The following is a 21,211-nucleotide window of genomic DNA, read 5'->3' as shown; positions in this document are numbered from 1 at the left end:
TGCATATGAAATAAATACGTATTCTTATGAAGTAAACCCCCAAATAAACAAATGGGGAAATAAATGCAAATATAAATATAAGTTATAAAAAATAATCAATTAAATGGGTCGATAAAGTTCAATACATAAATAAATATATTAATAAGGAGCTTTTTCATGTCAAGGGACTTTTTTTCGACGCATTCAATGCAAATTAAGTGGGCATGGTTATCTCATGACGTCCATGCCAACTCATGTTAAATTTCAAAGAAAAAAAATGTCTGAAAGTGTGGAAGAAGAATCGGCTAAAGATTGCGACATGATTGAGCGTCTTAAGTAAATAATCAGAACCAACAACAATAACAGTTTGAGCACATCCATTCACTGAGAAAAGGGCAAAGGTTATAAATAATCTTTATTATAATCCTTGGAGCAGCGTTCAGTATACAGAACTTGCATTTTTTCAGTTGAGAAACCGTTAATTAAACTGTAAACGATGAACAAATGATATCAGACCAACATGAAAGGAAAAAAAAGAACAATCTGTGTTAAACAGCCTTCAATCCCATGAATGATTTTCAGACATTTGTAGCTTTCTGTAGGGATAGCCTGATTACTATTGTTACCATGCATGACTGGGTGCATTGAAGTCGGATGGCTTCTCATTACAAGCAGGTGAAACGGTGACACGCATAAATGAAAGTGTCAAGGAGTGAAAAAACATTTTGATTCAGCTGCATCCTGCACAATCACTTATTACACATGATTAGATTTGATTAAGCTTCAATTAATTAGTATCTCCACTGGGGCGCAAATCCTATCTGTTGACCTTGAAGAGGCTGCAGGAAACTTAATCTTAAGGAACATGATTGAAAATACATAATCAGGATTATCCAGCAGGATTGGAATGTATACAAACATGGTGGATGTCTTTTTCAGAGCTCTGTCTTTGGTCAGATTTAGTGAAATTTGACACCACAATCTCACGGAAAAAAGTGCACCCACCATATTTCACATTTCAATTGCAGAGGAGGATGATTTGTTTTCTTCTTTGGTACCACAGGCCTTTAAAAGACCGAGACTGGCTAACGACTTTGACGCTGCTAATTACCCCTGCTTTGTTCCAGGGTTGGAGCCGTTTCTTTTTCTGCAGTGAGGTTTTCTTTTTTTCTTGTTTTATACCCGTGGGCCTGCTACCAACTCATGGCTTTTGTATGATTTAGGGGAGGTTGCTGTGTTGGCGGTAAAAACTGACTTCATGCAATATTTTTCCCCATTGCTACACATTCTCGAGGACCAATTATCTTGTCGGGGTCTGACTTTAAAAATGGCAACATCTGCGCAGTGGCTGTAGCTTATCCAGCGCCCATCTCCAGTACACTTTACTGGTAGTTTTCTGCTTCTGTCCTTCTAATTGGATCTCAAAGAGGGTCACTTCATAAACATGTCCACCAAAGTAGCCTGTGTTACAGAACAGAAGCAGCAACAGAAGATCTAAAATAAAAGATATATACACATAAAAAAAAAAACAGCAGCGTCACATTTTCTCTCGGTTAAAACCTTTGTATGGTTATTGCACATAATAAAACATGAAGACTAAAATCTCAATATAAAACATATAAACTGACTGATAATACAGCAGTGGGAGGTATAACGATTAAACATCACAATGTTGACTATTGCTATTAATGACAGAATCCAAACCTCCGTCAGTGATTATTGATCTGCCCTCTGATCCACTCTGTTCCCTAAAGAGACCGTCAATCTCTTCAGCTACATTATAATAATACATTTGGTTAACTGTTGCCTTCTTCCATTCCGGCACATCTCGCACCTGTTACGCTCTCCCTCCTGATCCTTTCTTTCTTTTCTTTTTTTTTTTTATCTACACCAACGACGCACTCAGTTTTCCAGATCGTCTAAAAATGTTCAGCAGAAAGCAGGAGGATTTGCCTCTCCTCAAACATGGGCCGGGATACATACGCTCGGATGAGGAAACAAAAATCGTTACACTTTGCGCTGAATTTTAACATGTCATACATTTTTTCATTCCTAAAGTGAACATGCAACATTCGGTTGCTGTTTTTTTTTTTTTTTCCTGTTATACTTTCAGGCAGCGCTCATCACATAGATATAAAAAAAAAAATTAAATCAAATACAAATAAATCAAAAGCGGATAAACATACATTGAAAAGTGCAAATGTACATTTGTTTACAGCATGACATATCCACTGTACAATCATTGATTATATACTCACATTATTTTATGTATTATAATAAGGATTACTAAGTAGCATAGTTTGAGTAAGAAATATTTCATAGCAAGTCTATTGGAAAATATTTGCATTGCCCTGTGACAAGGAGAGGCTCTTCTATACATTGCCAAGGGGTGAATGTGTGTGTTTGCTTGTGTGTGTGTCTGTGTGTTCGTGTGCATATGTTTTATGTGCACATGTACCTGTATGTGTGTGTGTGTGTGTGTGTGTGTGTGTGTGTGTGTGCGAACCAGCATTGACATAAGGTGTATGTGCAAACAGTTAAGCATAAAGAGAAACTCAAATCATTCTAGTTCAGAGGCACACAAAAACTGCCCGGCCTGCGTTTCAAGTATCTAGCATTGTTTTCGGACGACACACATCAGTCAGACATCAGCAAAAAGCAGAGAGAAAGAGAAGGAGAGAGAGAAAAAAAAGGGATATTTTCCCTTTTTTCGTAGCTCAGGGAGGCGGCGGCAAAAGTGTGGAAACGAGCAGTTCAGAGAATTGTGTCAAAAGAGCGAAACGTCGATTTAGACAAACACCCCCCCTTTTTTAACCATGGAACAGGCTCTAAACACTCTTGTTGCAACCAGGATGATTAAGACACCCTGTCTTTACAGTATCAGGCTGTAAACTGCAGTCATGCTTGCTTTAACACTGTGCGCCCTGTTCACTGAATGCTTCCTCGGTTATGGCGGAAACAAACAGTGTATAATTGGGAGCGTGTAAGGAATCAGAGGCCATCGGTCTCTGACACTCTGCTCGATATTTTTACAAACTTTTCATTCTTTTTCTGAACGTTCAACCAGTGTCAGTGTTCGGGGGGCAGAGGGCCCGCGAACATGATCCACGCCGCATCGATTAGAGTCATCCGCCGGCAGTCTATTCGTTGAGGTTGTATTTCCGTAGAAGAAAAGCCGTCGTGTTCAGCGTCTTTGTAAGAACACCTCGTGAGATGGTCCTACGGGAGGGCGAGCGCATAAAAATGTTCTGCACTCTTTCTCATGGAAGTAAGACGGTATCCATCTTGAAATCTTGCTCCTAGGGCATCTTGATGGGTGATGTCCAATTCTGATGTGCATCTTTTTTAGGCGCTGGACTGAGAAGCTACAAGTTATCGGACGCTGCTGCACCAAGGTGGTTATTTAGCTTCGTATAACCTCCCCAGAGACTTTCTTGGAGTTCTTGGAAATCAGTACAAATCCAAAGGTCTCGCTTTATAGAAACATGCTTTCTGTTACACTGTTGGGTATTCTGTTTCTGTTTAGTGCAGGTAAACAATCATGTTCAAGGAAACGGTGATCGGAAAGAAACTACTAACCTGGAGGACAACTGATAACGAGCAGGGGGTGGAACAACGCTCCGCATGTCTAAACTTTTTCCTTTTTCAAAGATTATATTATACTGTACAGTTTGAGTAATGGTGCAGCACAGCTTTCTGATGATTCCATGTGCTGGCCCTCGTGTATGTCTTTGTACATGTGTGTGAGGTGGAGACAGAGAAAGAGAGAGAGAAAGAGGATGTTTGCTTACGATCTCACACTGCCGGGATACGTGCGAGCGTCCTGATCCATCAGTGGTTGCCTCCCGAGATCTTAACGCTCTGACTTGACCTTGTAGCGCAGGACTAGGTAGGTAGCCAATCTGAGGATCAGGAAGAAAACGCCCAGCACCATGAAGTCCACGTAGAGCTTCGCATCCTCCACATCCAGCAGCTGCAGGACCTCCTCTGGCTTTTGGAACTTACACACCAGGCCGCTCACGCACTCCAGCTCCGACCGGTTCATCCCGTAGATGGAGAGGATCACCCCCTCAAAGCCGTATCTGAAAAAGGGGACACCTCGTGAACCCGGGCTCATTTAAAGAGACTCTTTTCAGATCAGAGAAAGCCGACAAAGATCAATAGCCAAGGTAAGTTTAGCAGAAGCCTAAAGTAGCTGAAAGTACCTGACATAGGAAACGTAAGAGCTCCACTGCAGGTATTTGGGAATGGTGTCGAAGTTGACGAAGAAGCCGGAGAAGAGGAGCACAGGTATGGCTGTGACCGGACCCACGAAGGTTGCCACCTGTGAAACAAATGTACGGCATTCAATGGAAAAAAAAATTGGATGAGATGAGAAAAAGTCAAAATAATCATACCTTCTTTTTTATTCATCGATTTCATCCTCATCCTGGTGCATACATGACTCTCAATGCAACCCAAACACTACCGATGCGACTGATGTTGACTGAGCTGTTAGCTTCATGCCAAATTGATGAGCGAGCTACCGATGCTCTGATAAGTTCACACCTTTCTCACACACAAGTGTTGGACAACTTAGGGTCAGTAAGTGGAAGCAGAATACGATCACTGGGATTAGTAATTGCATTCTGATTATTGATTTCAAAATCAAAATCCCTCACACTGCTTATTCCTGAAAAAAAAAAATCAAAAAAAAAATCACATTACTCTAACATGTAGCTAATTCTGCAGTGTTTTAAAAACGTGAAAATAAATGATTCCCCCCTTCAAGTGAAAGGAGACGAGATGAGTTTGTCCTTTCTGTCTTTTTCCTGGTCAGCCCATCGGGAATGTTGTCTGACATGTTCCCAGACTGAGAAGCTCTGAGTAAGGAGCACACTGGTCTCGCATAACTGCTTTTTGAATCCATGTCACACTGATTGGCAGCATATATCCAACCAGCGGGGCACAGTCCAACCCCCCCACCCCCCCACCCCCGGGTAGCGGCAACGTGATCGCTGGCTGCGAGCCACCCTCGGACAAGGCAGCAGACAATTGCTCTTAATCTGGTCCAACAGAACGCTACAGTAGCAAAGCCGCTAGCAGACGGTGTGTCTATATGCAAATGGACTGATAGACCAACATGCATAACGAGTCAAAAATATTCCCTGTGGTTAACCCCTGACATCCCTAGCAGTAGCACTTCTTAAACTCAGATTTAGGACGAGCGTAGAGAAACCTTTTCCTCTTTCAGCAGATGAATGTGAAACCTTCTGCCAGACTCTGCACGTACAGTTCGGTGTTCTGCACAGTGAAGGTCACACGCTCACACGCAAGCAAAATACATTTTTTAGAGGAGGGAGATATTTTTGGGGTATGCAGGCTTGCCTACCTGCAGAGACGTGGACGCAGCACCTATAAGCAGACCTAAGGACTGGGCCACCAGAGCCGTGGACGTGGACAAGGCCATGAAGAGCAGGTAGCGACCGGCCTCTGGAGGCTGCTCAGTCATCCAGTACACTATACTACAATACATGATTGGACAAATCACCTGTAAAAGAGGTTTTGATGGGTTTGTTATTTGAAATATACTGCATGCCCCAAACCACCGTGTGCTCAGTCATTCGCGCAATTATTCGCGCAATCATTCGAAGCGCTACCTGGAACGGTACGTCAGCCATGGTTTTGGCCAAGTAGTAAGCTTTCAGGCTGTACCAGTAGTTGAGATGTTCCCTCATAAACACAGCCATCTCCAGAGGAACTGTGAAACAACTGCAGCGTTAGAAAAAACATCCCACTTCACCCCCAACCCCCCCAGAAAAACAACACAGCAAATCAATGGTTCCAAAACTCTCACTCGACAGTCTTACAGGTTAGGATGGTGGGCATCAGGGCGGCAAACATGAGGAATAACATGGAGAAAAAGAGGAAGCCAGTGTTGTTGAAGACTTTGCTGGCATCGTTTCCGATTTTGAGATAAAGCAGACCAATCAGCACTCCAATGCACAGATGGGACATCACCCTGAGGTGGGTCAGCACCTTGAGAACACGCAAAACAAACATCAGCACGTCCCAAAAGCCATTAATTGCGACCAATAATCAAATTAAACCCAGTAGCTGCTGGTTGTTGCGGCAGGAGTTGCTCTCTTTTTTACCGTGTCCCTGCATATCGTGACGAAGGTCCTTTTGAAGAGGATGCAGAACTGTGTGGTCGTACTGGTGGCAAAGCTGTGTTTCTCAAGTGTTCCTGTGTCCTGTGGAGACAATCAGCAAGAGCAAGGACTCAGTCATAGATACCAATGAAGACAAGTAAAAACAAGAATTCACAGCTCTTTCACTGGTCTAAACGTTTTTTTTTTGTGTCCCCTGATCCTAAAGAGAACGATAGTGTCAGTGTACAAAGTGTTAATTGAGAGAAATAATTAAATTTTTAGTGGACGCTGAGAAGTCGATGCAATAGTTAGAATAAAATAATAAATAATGTAATGGAAGTAGCTAAAAGTTAGGAGGCAATATCCAATAATGAAGATGTTATATAAGAACAGAAAACGCCATAATCTCTTTGTCTGTGCTAAAGGTTACTGGCTGATGCCCACACAGATAAACCCAGAAGAGGATAGAAAAAAGACAAAAGAGAAAATCAATATACTGATAAAATGTTTAAAGAGTATGAAGGGCAGAAACTGCACCATGTAGGAGTAATGGTGGAGAGAGAGATAGAGGGCGCCCGGTGGTTTACAGTTTTAGCATTTAGCTGATGCTCTTATCAACAGCGAGTCGCGAGGCCGAGGTAGAGAGACAGAGAGAGCGAGAGGAAGCCGAGCAGATGGATCGATCGGGTGGAGGAGAGGAGGAAGAGGTTTGTGGGGGGAAAAGAAGAAATAACGTGGACACTGGACAGGAAAAGGGTAACGCAAGTGACAACATTTGGGGATTTTCCAATGGACGCAACCGACAACAAGATCACACTGTGACACTGTAGTTTAGAAGTATATCCCCCTTTTTTATGTTAATGAGTAGGTCGCTGGAACCAATGCAGGGAACTGACAAAATCTGCAATATCTTGTCGTCAAAGAAATCGCAGAGATCAGTAACAGGCAGACATCGTCAATGTTTTGTGGTTTTAAGCCTTGCATGCTTCCTTTATTATATGATGTGAGGCTATGACGTCTATAGGTGTGGTGCTACGGTGATAGAGTCCGTTCTCTCTCACGCTGTGGCATTGAGAGGGACAGGATGGGTCACTCTTGTCCCTGGAGTTCTTCTTGCTCTCATCTGAGCACAGTCCGCCCTGGACAGCCTCGAACAGCACCGGGTTCAGATCCCCGTACTCCCCCGACGCCACCTCGATGACTGGGGACAGAGAGGACGAGCTTGTTGGAACGAAAGACAACCGGACGCACAAATGCATTTGCTTGTGCTAAAAGGACTTGCTCGACTCACTGAAATCAGCGGGATTGTGATACGTCGGGCAGTGGAGGCCCAGGTTCTTCAGATAAGGGATGAGGTAAGGGACTGTGCCCTTGTATATGCACTGACCCTGACTGAGGATGTACAGCTGGTGGAGGGAACACAGGTACAGAGTAATCAACGTAGTTTCCAACACACCGGCTCTCTGAATTATATATGAACCACTGACAAAACATCAGGCCTGGGTATCGACTTGTCAGGTAGGTAAAATGAATCATGCTAACCTGCAGCGCTCCTGGCCTGATCTGCGGCTAATGGAAGGCTGGACGTGTCCAGCACTTTAAGCACTCAAGTTACCTTATCAAACATCTCAAAGAGCTTGGCACTGGGCTGATGAATGGTGCAGATGATTGTCCGTCCTCCCTGAGCCAGAGACTTCATGAGGGAGACAACCTGGAAGCAGGACGCGCTGTCCAGACCACTGGAACGAGACAAAGCCAGAGAGACGGACACACTGTTTAATCCGGATATCTGGCGGGAATACACAGATTCAGTCTAGGTGAGACAAATCCTACCTGGTGGGCTCATCAAAGAACATGACAGGAGGATTGTTGACCAGCTCGAGCGCGATGGCCAGTCTTTTACACTGACCTCCGGAGAGACAGCTGGTGCGTGTCTGAGCACATTCCAGGAGACCCAGAGCGGTCAGGATCTCATCCACCTGAGGAACAAACAGGGACGAGTGATGACGCACACTGCTGACAAAAACAGTCGGGGGACCTGAAACAAATCTCCTATCATGTGTGACCCCATATTTATTTTAATACTTCCAAGAAGGACCTGGCTGCAGACAAAATGGTGGCAACGTTGATCACGTGACATCCAGGGCTGTCTTTTTTTGTGCCGTCTGTTTTCCTCGTGGCTTAAGTGGAGTGATATCTGGAGCAGGCACAATTTTATCTTTAAAGTTAAATGTGTTTCTCGGCACCATCCATGGGAATACTGGTTCCTTGTAAGTCTCCCTTTGATTTTTTTCCCGGGGAAAAACAAATGTTGACTGACGGCACAAAGGGGTCATTGCTGTCCGAGGTGGCTATTTCCCGGGTTATGATGGAACAACTGGAATAACTGTCAAAAAAAACTCTCCCCGCTGATGGAGGAGGCAAAGAAGGTGATGAGGGAGAGCGACACAAACCAAGGTAAAATATGAGTAAACGACGGAGTGCGCTCCGGTGTTGGGTCAAAGTCTATTCCCGCATGTGTGCAGGACTTGAGAGGGTTCATAACCAGCATCAGTGAGTTACAAAACCTGCCAACTTGTTGATACGACGAGGATTTTTGCTCTGCCGTTAAACAGCACTGAGATCAGGTTTGACCTCCTCTGTGAAGTGTTGAGGCATTCCGCAATGACCCTCCCTTCATTTTTCAAGTTCCCTGTATACAGTTTATCCCTGTGCTGGACACCTGCCATTTTGTCTGCAGCCCGCTTCTCTTGGAGTAGGTGAGAGGAGATAATGGTTATTTTTTGGAAGCTTTTATTTTGCTAATCCAGTGAAGGTACATCATTATCAAAATTTCTAAATTCAATATCATCATCTGCTCATGATTGATAAGATACTCACTCTGGTATACATATTGGAATATGGAAATCTCTGATCTACTGTCTTCCCTGCCTTTATCTCAAAATAAATGCAGCACATATAACCATAAGTTTGTCAGTATAGTCAGACTTACGAGTTCCTTTTTGACCAGTATGCTCTCATTTAGTTTCAAATTGGCAGAAACCTGCAAGGCAGACAGAAGTCAGTACATTATTATTGAACATTAGGATTTAATGAGGTTCTGGGATTTTTTTTTTTTTTTTTTGCTTTTGTTTCAAAGGTGACCTCACCATCATGGCCTCCCTCACGGTGAGGTGAGGCAGCAGCATGTCATCCTGCATGATGTAGCAGGACATCTTCCTGAAGGTCCTCAGGTCCCTCGGCCGACCGTTGACCATGATCTGGCCCTTCATGCCCGTCTCCCTGTTTTTCCCAACAGAAAAAAGAAATCACATTACGGCAAGTGTGGTCTCGCAGATAAGTACGAGGATGTAAGCTCCATACAATACACATCTCACCTGTAACCTGCCAGGATATTCATCAGAGTGGATTTCCCGGCCCCGGAAGGCCCCATGATGCCGATCAGCTCTCTGCTGTTAAATCTTCCCGACAGACACTTGAGGAGAGCTTTGAAACCTGACGGAGAGACAAAGCTTTTACTTGTGCTGCTGTGATTGGTCTGGAAATGTTTCTTATTGGTCTTTCTTATTTTACTGCAAAATGTACTTTATGAATATAATAATATTACACTGCCACACTGTTAATAATTACACGGTTTATATCTGTAAATAGTCTATATATATATATGTCTATTTATATTTCTTTACTTTTATTTCATTGTTTATTTTCTGATATTATTTTTGTTTATTGTAATATTACTGTCCTTTGGCTGCTGTGACAAACAAATGTCCCCGTGTGCTGGACTAATAATTAATGAATTCAGATTCTCATTCTGATTCTGAAGGAGTTAAGGAGGAATTCATTTCAGACTTAATTTGTCAAGCAGATGGCTGAGGGAGGCTTAAAAACGTGTTTCTGAATGTACGTTGTTCCGCCCTCACACACAACAGGGGAGAGCAGGTTGATCAGTTCAGGGATGTTTATTTCTACACTGTGTTATTGTATTGAATTTTTTTTAATTAACTGCAGAAAAAGTCAGATACAAAAGCTTAACAGGGACTACGACTGAAATGTGGGCCGGCACAATGTGTTGTATTTTTAGTCCCGATCCGTCTGCCTAACAATCATGGCTCTGCTAGCTTGTATCACACCTTTATAAACTCCCGACACTGAGAAAGTGGAACAGGTTGTACAGCAGTTCTGGCTCACTTTAATTGCCGCTTTCACTGAGCCCTGAATGCCAGTTCACTGACTCTCAAAGCGGATCCATCTACGGATGGTTATACAGATAAAAAGCCCTATTTCGCTCCAGCAGGGGAAATCGAAGGCAGTGTTGTGGATCAGAAGCGGTCAAGCAGATGTGATGTTACATATATAAAGATGATCTCTATTGGCAAGCTTCACTGACCACAGCCGCCATTTTAAAAAGAAGTGCTCTAAATGTGAAGGCAGACGAGGGGTGTAAAACTGTGGTCAGTGTGTACAGAAAAGAGAGGATTCAAGGTGAGGTAGGAACCAGAGAGCTCGACATCGGGTGTTCAGCAAAACAGAACTTTGAAGAGAAACAAAAGACTACGGAGGGGTTTAAGATCGTGACGCCCTCAGAACCTCAGGCATTACTCGGCTGCGGCAGTTTTAAAAGTGTCCACAGCGGTCTGGCCTGCTAATGAAGACGTCTCCGGTCTTTTCATGGCGCATTCCCTAACCTTTGGAGGCCCAGTGGAAACAGTAAAACAACATCTTTCGGACCTGACGTAGATCCTGAAAGCTTCCGGTTATGGAAAGTTAAAGAGGTCTGTAAGGTCATGCCGTGTTGTCACCCAAGTCTCCCTCGCCACGCCCATTTCTCCAACGTCTTCAGGGATGCTGCTTCCCGTTTCTAAGCAGGGGTCTCAGCAGACCCCTCGCTCTGAGAGTAAAGTAGCTTAATGGCAGTGACCCCTCCTCCCGGCAGTGTTATCGAATCAGACATCCACCACTCAGACAGAGGAGCAGCCTGCTGTCAGTAAAGAAACCCCGCTCGGACATGTGGTGCATACTGATGAGCTAACCCGGCGCTGTAGGTCGAGCATAACCACAGTGTTATCTGTGCGAGGCTGCAGGCGCCAGAGTATGTAGCTCACCGCACTGTCGCAAAGACACACTGACTTAAAAGGTTGGTTCCGGTTTTAGAGTTACTCATCCATGCTCAGTGTATCACACAGTAGACGGCGGTCAGCTCGTCCCCAGTTTGGAGGGGCGGACAGGAGTACCGGCATGGAAGAGATGCACTGCTGTGGATGCTGGTCAGCAGGCTTCATATACTGTATTTTAACCACCTAAAATAGGGCCAACCTTAAAAAATCAATATCAGGGTTAAGTGTACGCTATATTTAGAATGTTTTACCTCGCCATCAGACAGCCTTCTTCCACAGAGAGCTAAGCTCTCTTCAAAGCCGCCAGACTCCTCTCACAAAAACAGTGATTTTACCTCTCAGATCAGGGGACCTGCTCGACTGCCTCGATCAGCTGGTTTGCTGGTGTTAACTGTGTGACTTTGGTGTTTTAACGCATTAGTTCGGCTCTCACACTTCACATCAGTGTTTGCTGCCGTACTAAAATCGTATCGTTATTCTCTAACTTCGTTTGCAAACTATAGATACAATTTATGTTTGAGCATTTCACTTCTATAACAGTGTTTGAGGTTTTGTGATGTGTCTTTTTTAATCCCTGTATTCATGCTACTTGTCAAAACCCGGTGCCTGTATTACCCACAACGCAACGTGACCGCAGACAGTTTGGCAGGAGTTCTGGGTATGTTAATGTTCCTGGTGGCTAATGTAGCCTCAAGCAGAGATGAGGAGCAGACTACAGAGGCCGCGTAAGCTCGTGTGCTTCTTCCTTCACACATGCAGATGTTCTTGATATTCAAACTTGTGGTCGTTAGATGCCTCTCGAAACGGATGCGTCAAGTTGTTGGTGTCCTCCTTGATGCTAATCGATCTAAACTACATACGACAACATAAATGGAATTGATCCAAGCAAGTTTGACTAATTGTGCATTGTTTGCTTCCATGTCGAAACCTGGTACCCACATTACCCACAATGCAACATGACCACAGACAGTTTGGCAGGAGATTTAGGTACGTTATGCTAGCAGTGGATAATATAGCCGCAAGCAGCTAGAGATAAGGAGCCTGCTATAGTGGTCAGGTAAACTCACTCCACACCCCCACATTTTTTTTTATTTTCCCACGTAGTTTTCAGACCCAACTGACGCTGACTTCAAATGACATCACTTGAGGAAATGTATTCAATTTAGTGTCGCCTCTGGGGGCCACTGGGGGCCACACTTAATACAACTACGTAGATCAGCTCTGTTCAAGCTAATTCGAGTTATTATTACAAATGTTCCGCAGCTTTAAAGGAAAAATAAAACTAGTTGGTATATAATAAAGTAAATTTGGCCAAGCTGTGAAATTGCACACCCTGCAAAATTTCAAATGAAGACACCAAGAGACAAACTTAAGCAATGAGATCTCTTTCTAATGGCCCACTCCCCTCACACCAAGACATTTAGTGTATAACATGTTCAGAAACCACTACCAACCATTGTTCACATGACAAACATGCAGTACACACTACATAGTCACCCTGGATATATAAAAAAAGGGATACATAAGCACATTCAAGACTGCAAAACATCAAATAATTTATTTCTCTGATTAAATCTAATTATACATTTACGTAACCATTCTGCAAGAAAATGACAAAATGTCGCTTTGTAGTCGTGATTTTTAACAAAGCAGCTCTGAGACCATCAGGTAAAGGATGTGAGCTGCATCTGCCAGATTACCACGCTCCTCGTTATCCTACCAAACTCACATAATCAATGCAGGTGCAAAGGCGCCAGTGCAGTAAATAACAAAACACAGAGCAGGAAAACACTTAGAGGCGTGTAGACATATTCCTGTTCTCCCTCCCTCCCCTCCCCTCCCCCCCTCTTCCTGTCTTTCCCCCTACGCAGCAGGTCTAGTGTTTCACCAGGAGAATACCTCAAGAGGAGGAAAATACCCTCGACGTGAAAGCAGGCCACAGCAGCACCGTCCGAACAGGGATAGATGTCTGCCCCCTAGCCCAGAAGAGCCGACGGTAACAAACAGGAGAGCAGCTCGTACATCAGCTCGCCCTCCTGAACCCTTTTTTTTTTAAATTTTTTTTTACGATAACACGAAACGACTCCACATTTATTGCGTTTGCACTGTCTTCCTCTTAATCTCTTCCTGTTCGCTGCAGACGTTTCGAGGAATGACTCATAAGTAGTGCGGCGGTGACTCAAACACTAAAAACACATTAAATTATAAATGACATCATGGGTTCAAGACTCATGGCTCACGCTGTACATCATCTTTCTACCCCTCTCTCTCTCCTCTCTATCAGCTGTTTAATTCCATATCATTCCGCGGACATCATGAAATCATGCGCTTCTTCTGAGGAGAAGTAATCACTGACTGTGAAACCACACATCAGAACAACAGCCTTGAGCTGTGTGTGTGATTACACCTGCTTTCTACAGCGTCGATCAGCTAGACAGGGACTGCAAGAGAATTAGCTCTTAGCTTAGCTTGTTAAATGAGACACAAGCACAGACAAGGCCCTCAGCGTATGTCAAATATGCACTGATATGATTTTAGGAGTGGCTGGTTGTTACACGAGAGGCAGAGGCAGGGATTTATATGACGGAGAGGTTCGCTGGGACCAAAATGGCAGGCGAGCGATCCTTTTTGAAGTGCACCGCTTAATTAGTAAAAGCTGAGACACTTCCTGTTCACACATCATCAGCCTGATGAGCCGAGGCAGGCACCCCGAAGAGGCAACACACAAACAAAAAGGAGAAACCACGCGTTGGTCCCGATGAGACCACTCAAGGGGAAACGTGAGGCGAGAAATCGTCGGAGCAGCAAACAAAATCTTTCTTTACTGACCGCCGCCCCTCAAGAACACTCCGTACATTTTCCGACGGGACAACAAACACTTCTCAGCCGAGGCTTTCGTAAGGCACATCAATTTTACACAAGACAACCTGCAATGCATCATATAGGTCCTCTCCTAAGGATACTGTATGGGGAATGTAAATAAAAGATTCCTCTGGGGTCCCCTGCCCAGCTGAATATAAAGAACATATACAACGGATCGGTTTGCAGAAGGCGGTTGAGTTTGACAAGCACGGATGACCAATGGTTGAGCTGGAGGCCGATCATTAATAAGGGTGCTGAGCTTAAACGCTGTCCATATTTCATGAGCAGATCAATCGCGGACCTGACGGACTCGCTGCCACCGCCTATCGTCGGACAACACAGGGAAAAGAGAGGCGAGCAGTGTGCCAACCTGCGGGTGTAAATTATTTACTATGTCTAAACTCTGCTGAGCGCAGCAAAGCTTACAGTCACACTGCTCACTACGACATGGTGGGAGTCTGCAAGTGTGTGTGTGTGTGTGTGTGAGGGCCCGGCTCGACTAGGCTACATGTGTCAGAACAACGGAGCAGAGCGAAAAAGAGGCAGCCTAACACTGAGGAGAAAAACATTTTCCTCAAATGTCAACGAAGGCTTTTGAATGCCTCCCTTGAAATTTCTGCACTCTAGATATCGATCGTCATGGGTGGTGCTGGCTCGCTCATCCATCACGGTTACTATGTGAACGGAGCGTGCAGTACCTCTCCTCCTCCACCAGGGACCCTCGCGGATGGTGTACGAGAGCTCATTGAACTCCAGGTCCACGGCGGAGCGGCGTGGGAGGTGGGAGAAGCGCTGGGCCTCGGTGATGTGGTTCTCCACTTTCTTCAAGTGGGTGAGCAGCGGCGCCTCCGGAGGTGCTCCACCGGGGAGTTTGGTCTCCTCCATGGGGATGCTGACCGTGCCCTGCTCCAGTGTCCTCTCAGCCATGCTGAAAGGCTGCAAAAGGAGGGCAGAAATGTGAAATTGTTCAGGCGTTATCTCTTTGCTCTTGCTTCAAAGTGAGAGGGTGCAATCCTGCCTCGGATCTGCACATTTTCATACATGAAGAATCTCAGATTAAAGCAACATTATGCAACTTTTCACCTTAAAACAACAGCTCTGCAATCACTTTGATGGTACAGTGTCTCGTAATGATGTCTCATCCACTCTATCACTTGTTTCTGCACTATGTCACTTCAGTAATAAGAGAGGATCACAGCGTTACATACATGTTTACTTCAACATATGATAACATTGTTATGAGGGCGCACATTGCACAAAATGCCAATTTCTACATAATGTTGCTTTAATTTTCATCTGAAAAAACCCCCCAAAAAACAGGCTAACTTCTTTACAGCTGGTAGCACCGGTGTGCGTCACCTTGTCACTGAGGCGCACCAACGCATAATTAAGTTGCCCCAATAAGCGCATAACACATTAAATGACTGTGAACAGGAAGGTGTACAAAGGTGTTTTTCTTCCGTTGAATCACAGCACGCTCAACAAGAAATTGCAACAACCTTAATTATAACCTCAAAATAATTAGAGTGCAGATGTTTTGAGTGCTCTACAAACTCTTACTAACTCTTATTGTGGTGTAATAAAAAACTGATGACTAATTGATTAAAAACAGTTTATACTTTTAGTTAAGACTATAGTGTTTTGCCTTATGGATCTGTGTCGTACTTACGTCTTTGGCGCATGTGCAACCCAAAACTGTCACACCCTGGAGCCCTGAAACTAAATAATTTCTCCCAGGATCTGAAACTTAAATTGCCCAATAAACAAGTCATTGATTGGTTTTGATTCCTTTTTTTTTTTTCAAGTTGATGGACTGACTAATTGCCTCCATAAAAAAAAACAAAAACTGTTGCCTCAGCAGATGCAGCCCAGTTTTGTGCAAAACTACAGATATGTTCCATTCGCACTCTTCAGATGTTTCATATCAACACCTGTGAGGTGATCAGATTACGAGTATCTGAGCTGAGTTTCTCATCTCGAGGAGGAGGGGGTGGCGATGGTGATATTACTTAACGAGATGAGAGACAAACCCAGGTATTTTAAGACAAAACATGATTTTTCTTTTTCTTTAACACAAACCAAGTGTTTTCAACTTTAAAGGGTAACTCAGCCAGTTTTACACATACAAGTGTGTTTAGAGGTCTTGAGGAGTACTGCTGCATATGTGGAAAAAAGTATAAAGCCTTTCGTGGCTCCAGAGGAAGCTGCATGTAATCTGATGAATCGTCCTCATTAAGGTGAAGGCACCAGATTATAAAAAGGCCTTTAAAAAGCCTTTGATCATTTCTTAATTGTTTTGACCATCCGTAATGAGACCAACAGTGTTATAAGAGTACAACCCAGACCGGTGGACTGCTTTTCAAACCTGACACCATCATTTCCCACAATGCAATTTAGTCACTGAGTGACATCACCAGAGGAATTTTATCAGATTACATTCAGCCTCCTCTTGAGCCACAAAAGGCTTCATACATGCAGTATAGCACTCCCCAAGACCTGTAAACACACTAACCCTGACCCTAACCCTTCAACCATCACATCATCATAACATCAAGGAAACGTGAAATTGAAACGTACATATTCAACATACGTAAACGCGCCAGTGTAACGTATCCGTGCCACGGTTACTCAGGCCATTGGTTGATTTTAGGAGGACTGCCGACACCCTCCTAAAAACTAGGTGCCGCACATGATCTGATTACAGTTTATTGTATGGAGTGGCTGGTTGAGGGGAATGAGATTCTGAGTGTGAGGAGCCGGGATCTGGTTTCAGTCCTGCAGCGCGCTCATACTGCTGATTCACATAAATTTCCTCCGAGACTCAAGTGTCTGTTAAAACCATGTAGTGGCTGCTGATCCATTAGCTTTATTTTTTTCGATAATGCGAAAGTGAAGCAACACATTGTCTCCCCGTGATGCCAGACATGTCGGGACATCTTCAGAATCATGTTACTGTTTCATTAGTCGTGGAAGGGGGGGCGGGGAGGCGGGTTAAAGTCGGCGGTTATGTGAGAAAACAGATCTAAATGAAATGAATTAAGAGGATTATGAGACGGGATTCAAATGAGTTTCCATAAATGAATCAGGTGACCTACTTTGTACGTGATAATGAAGAGGCATGTAACTATCAGTTGGTCGTGATTACGTGCTGCAAGAAAACTAATGGAATGTGCGTTTGAGTGTTAAAAAAACCGCTGATTGTGACAAGAATCTGCTTATTTGATGTACGCGCAGGCCTCAGATTGGCATCAAAATTCACTGGGTGCTGCTCAAGGGGAATAAAATATGCAAGCAACACATGGCGACACGCAAATAAACACGCATAAACAGTCTGTTTGGGCTCTCCTGATCACGAAGGGCCACATAATCCCCGGTGTACAAACACCCACTGCAGTCTACTGACCTATAGAGGATACCCCACCACATGCTTTATAGTGAAACCTCCCCATGTGAAGAGGACCAGTGAAGAAAATTCAACATGACTTCTATTGACCGTGCTCCCATTAGTGAATTTTCCATTACCAAGCCTGCATATAAGCTCTGTGAAAAACACTGACAGGGCTTTAATGGCCTCTTAGTCAGATGAAGGCCTGCATGATCTGTCATAGGCAGGACACGTGAACCACACACACACACACACACACACACACACACACAGGTAGTAAAAGTCTCCAGAAGGGGTGAGATATGGTTATTAAATGTATTTCTTGTGGGCTTTGCAGTGGTGTGGTGGATGTACCTGTGCTCTGCAGTGACTTGTTGTCAGTGCCAGCTCTCCCCAAAATTACAAAATAAAAGCACCTGTTTCCAACAAACTGATGAATGACAAAAGTGGACACATGAGGAAAATGACAGAGCAGGTGAGGTATATGAGTCATAAATGAGTCTGCTCTTGTGGACCCATCGACACTAACTCTGTTGGCTTTTAGTCTGTGTTGCATTGCACATGCACGCACGCACGCACGCACACACACACACACACACACGCACGCACGCACGCACACGCATAGCACGTACTTTATTGTGGTGTGTTGAAACGACCAGGTGAGCAGCTCAGACCTGGTTCTCCTCCTCTTGGGGGGGGTGGTGGGGGGTTGAGAGCAACAGTGCTCAGTTGATGCCTTCAGACCAGACAGCGCAAATCCCTCCACATCAGCAGCTCCCCCAGAAAAAAAAAGAGAGAAAGAAAAGAAAAAGAAAAAAAACAACAACACAAGATTGGCTCACTGTGCGCCACAGTCCTGGAAAAATCCGGATCGGTTGAGCCGCTGTGTCCTCCTCATCAATATCTCTCGGGGTGCGGCGCACATCGTCCCGCATCCACAACAGCAGCAACTCCTGAGATTAAAATCATGTCCGGCCTCAAACTATGACTGCATCCCGGTAAAATCGTTAGGGGGACGAGGCGCCTGTCATGGTTTTTATTGTTGTTGTTGTTGTTGTTTTTATCCCCTTCCGCGATTATATCCCCTTTATGAAATCCATCCGTCCCCGAGTCGCATCGAAATACTCACACACATCCTCCTCGACAGTGGTGTCGATGGTGATCGCTCAGTATCAGTGCTGCAGATGCTTCAGATGCTTCAGCAGCAGCAGCAGCAGCTCGATGTAGCAGCCTCCGCTCCCCTCTCACCGGTTGGTGCGTCTGTGTGGTACGCACGCCGGTCTGGGATGCAGGGCGTTGCTGGAGGGATGCTACTGGAGGAGAAAACAGAGCGATTTTTGGTTCCGATTGTTTCCTCCTAATCCTCACCCCGACCTCGTGTTTTGAGATGAATCAAATCTCACATGAACGCACATCGTGTTTTGTAATAGGCGCATTTTTAAGGCTTAAGGGGGGCCTAGAGGCTTAAATTCACTTCACAGCTGATTCAAAGTATTCGCAGATATCAGATTGACTGCCACGTCCTGTGTCGGTAAATTAGCCTCTCAGGTGCCAATTTAAACCTTTTCGAGTATTCCAGTTTCTAATTCTGGCTCCTCTGTGTCTCTGGGGGGAGTGACAGGAATGGGAATTAACCAATGAAATTATAGGGTTATGAAGCTCGAGCTTTTGTGCCCCTCATGATGCCGGTGCAGGTGATCCATACGGGCATCCACAGCTGTCAGTGCACCTCTGCCTGACCGTGTGCGTGTGTGTGCATGTGTGTGTGTGTGCGTAAACATGAGCAGAAAGGTTGTTGGTGAGATTCGAGGGCCCCGCTGTCTCTTTAAAGGCCGCACCTGCGCAGCTGCCCGGTGCTGATGCTGCAGTGCCCGGGTTATTTTCGGTAAAACAGCCGGGGTTACTCGCGTTCAAGCGCGGGCCCTACATGCCTTACATCACCCACGAGAGGGGGATCGGGACCATTTTTAGCCAATCGCACCTGACTCTTAATCAGACCAATTTAAAACGAGCTCTTTCTCTCTCTCTCTCCTTCTCTCTGTCTCTATCTCTGTCTCTCTCTGTCTCTCTCTTCTCTCTCTCTCTCTCTCTCTCTCTGACTTTCTCTCTGTCTCTCTCTCCGTGTCTCTGTCTCTCTCTGTCTCTCTCTGTCTCTCTCTCTCTCTCTTTCTCTCTCTCTGTCTCTCTCTCTGTCTTTCTCTCTCTGTCTGTCTGTCTGTCTCTCTCTCTCTCTGACTTTCTCTCTGTCTCTCTCTCCGTGTCTCTGTCTCTCTCTGTGTCTCTGTCTCTCTCTGTCTCTCTGTCTCTCTCTGTGTCTCTGTCTCTCTCTGTCTCTCGCGTCGTCGCCACTTGAGCGCTGGTTTCAGCACAGCCACCCACCTCTCCCTCTCTTCTCTGTGATCTGCCTCCTTATGGCTGCTGATATTATCGGCCGGGATCACATACATAGGTGGTGATGATTCCAGAAAGCTCACACATATCAGGCCTGTTAATCGGGCTCAAGGTTTGCTCTCAGCGTCCAAAATAAAAGATGAATGCTGCGTTACGCACGGGCTTTCTCCAGGCTGCCACAGTGGTGCTTGCCTCGGTCTGTTGATGTACTTCAAAAGGCCAGACCCTGATTGTATAATGTGATGTCAGCCTCGAGGAAAGAGTGATGACCTTCCTCACGTACCCCTGTAGAATAGTCTTAAGTTTGCACATGTAGATTGTAAAAAGAAACAACACAACCCTCCATTCTCATATATGCCTTCCGAGAAAAAAAAAAACAGGAGGGCAGGCCATTAATCAACTAAATGACCATTAAGTCACTCCAGAGATAATTGTGTTTCTCTATTCATAAACCACACATTAACAAGTGACTGATTGCCACATGCAAACACCGGTGCTTTGGTTTCAGTGTGTGTGACCGGTTTAATATGTTAGGTCAACAAAGACGTCTTTTGCAAAGCGAGGTGCTGGCTGCAGGAATGCAAGTGTTCAAGGGCTCACAAATGAGGGTTAGGCACACTATAAGTACTGAGCGGGCATCTGATGGGGAGGGTGCATTGTACAGGATGGCACGAAGAACAGCTGCTCTCCTCTCTGTGGGCCTTCTTCTGTTGGCGACACAAGGAGCCCTCACAAAGACAGGTGAATATTCGAGAAAATGTCAAGCTTAGATGAGTCACTCTTTTTGTCCTTGTGTCATGCACAGCACTGTTATGACTGAGTGTATCATTTGGTGTGCAGATCAGGGGGCTCTTCCCGTCAGAGTGTTTGTGGAGAATGACCTGACTAACATGACCCCTGAGTCCTATTCCAGCTCTGTGGTGGAGGGGGGCGTGCTGCTGGGCGCTCTGAGGAGGCTGCAGGAGACCCAGCAGGACTTCAAGTAAGACCACCCATGACAACCCCATTCAAGATCATCGTTTATTCCTCAGCGTCCCTCTTCTATTCCTCATATGTATTTAGGTTTATGATATAGCATGTGAAATTTCATGGTGGACTTTTCATTCAAATGTGGGGGGAAAAAGCCCATTACCCGGGCCCTCACCTGTGAAAATGTCTGGTTTACATGTGAAGTTTTCCTTTCACATGTTCAAATTTAAGTTTGCAGGTGAAAGTATTCAATAAAACATGTGAAATTGTGATTTTTAACATGTCAGAAATGTCATTCGCCTGTCAAATGTCCAGCTGACGTGGAAAACAAATCACATGTGCGAACGTCTCGTTCGCACATGTGATTTGTTTTCCACACA

The 21,211-nt window shown here is 44.8% G+C and overlaps 1 protein-coding gene across 1 annotated transcript; it reads right to left on the bottom strand.

The window, feature by feature from the left end:
• Nucleotides 1-376: 376 nt before the first annotated feature.
• On the bottom strand, nucleotides 377-19,264 carry abcg4a (ATP-binding cassette, sub-family G (WHITE), member 4a). Its single transcript, XM_030437486.1, has 15 exons — nucleotides 18,104-19,264; nucleotides 14,785-15,022; nucleotides 9,488-9,605; nucleotides 9,260-9,392; nucleotides 9,103-9,153; nucleotides 7,944-8,089; nucleotides 7,726-7,849; nucleotides 7,402-7,516; nucleotides 7,172-7,311; nucleotides 6,114-6,212; nucleotides 5,829-5,997; nucleotides 5,619-5,719; nucleotides 5,351-5,509; nucleotides 4,185-4,303; nucleotides 377-4,061 (listed from the first exon to the last, which is right to left on the bottom strand). Exons 2-15 carry the CDS (start codon nucleotides 15,011-15,013, stop codon nucleotides 3,833-3,835), a joined length of 1,932 nt encoding a protein of 643 aa, XP_030293346.1. The 5' UTR covers nucleotides 15,014-15,022; nucleotides 18,104-19,264; the 3' UTR covers nucleotides 377-3,832.
• Between the last annotated feature and the right edge of the window lie 1,947 nt (nucleotides 19,265-21,211).

Source organism: Sparus aurata, chromosome 13 (genome assembly GCF_900880675.1).
Source record: "Sparus aurata chromosome 13, fSpaAur1.1, whole genome shotgun sequence".
Lineage (NCBI taxonomy): Eukaryota > Metazoa > Chordata > Actinopteri > Spariformes > Sparidae > Sparus > Sparus aurata.
Note: the sequence above shows the minus strand (reverse complement) of the source record. Positions and strands in the feature narration are given on the sequence as shown.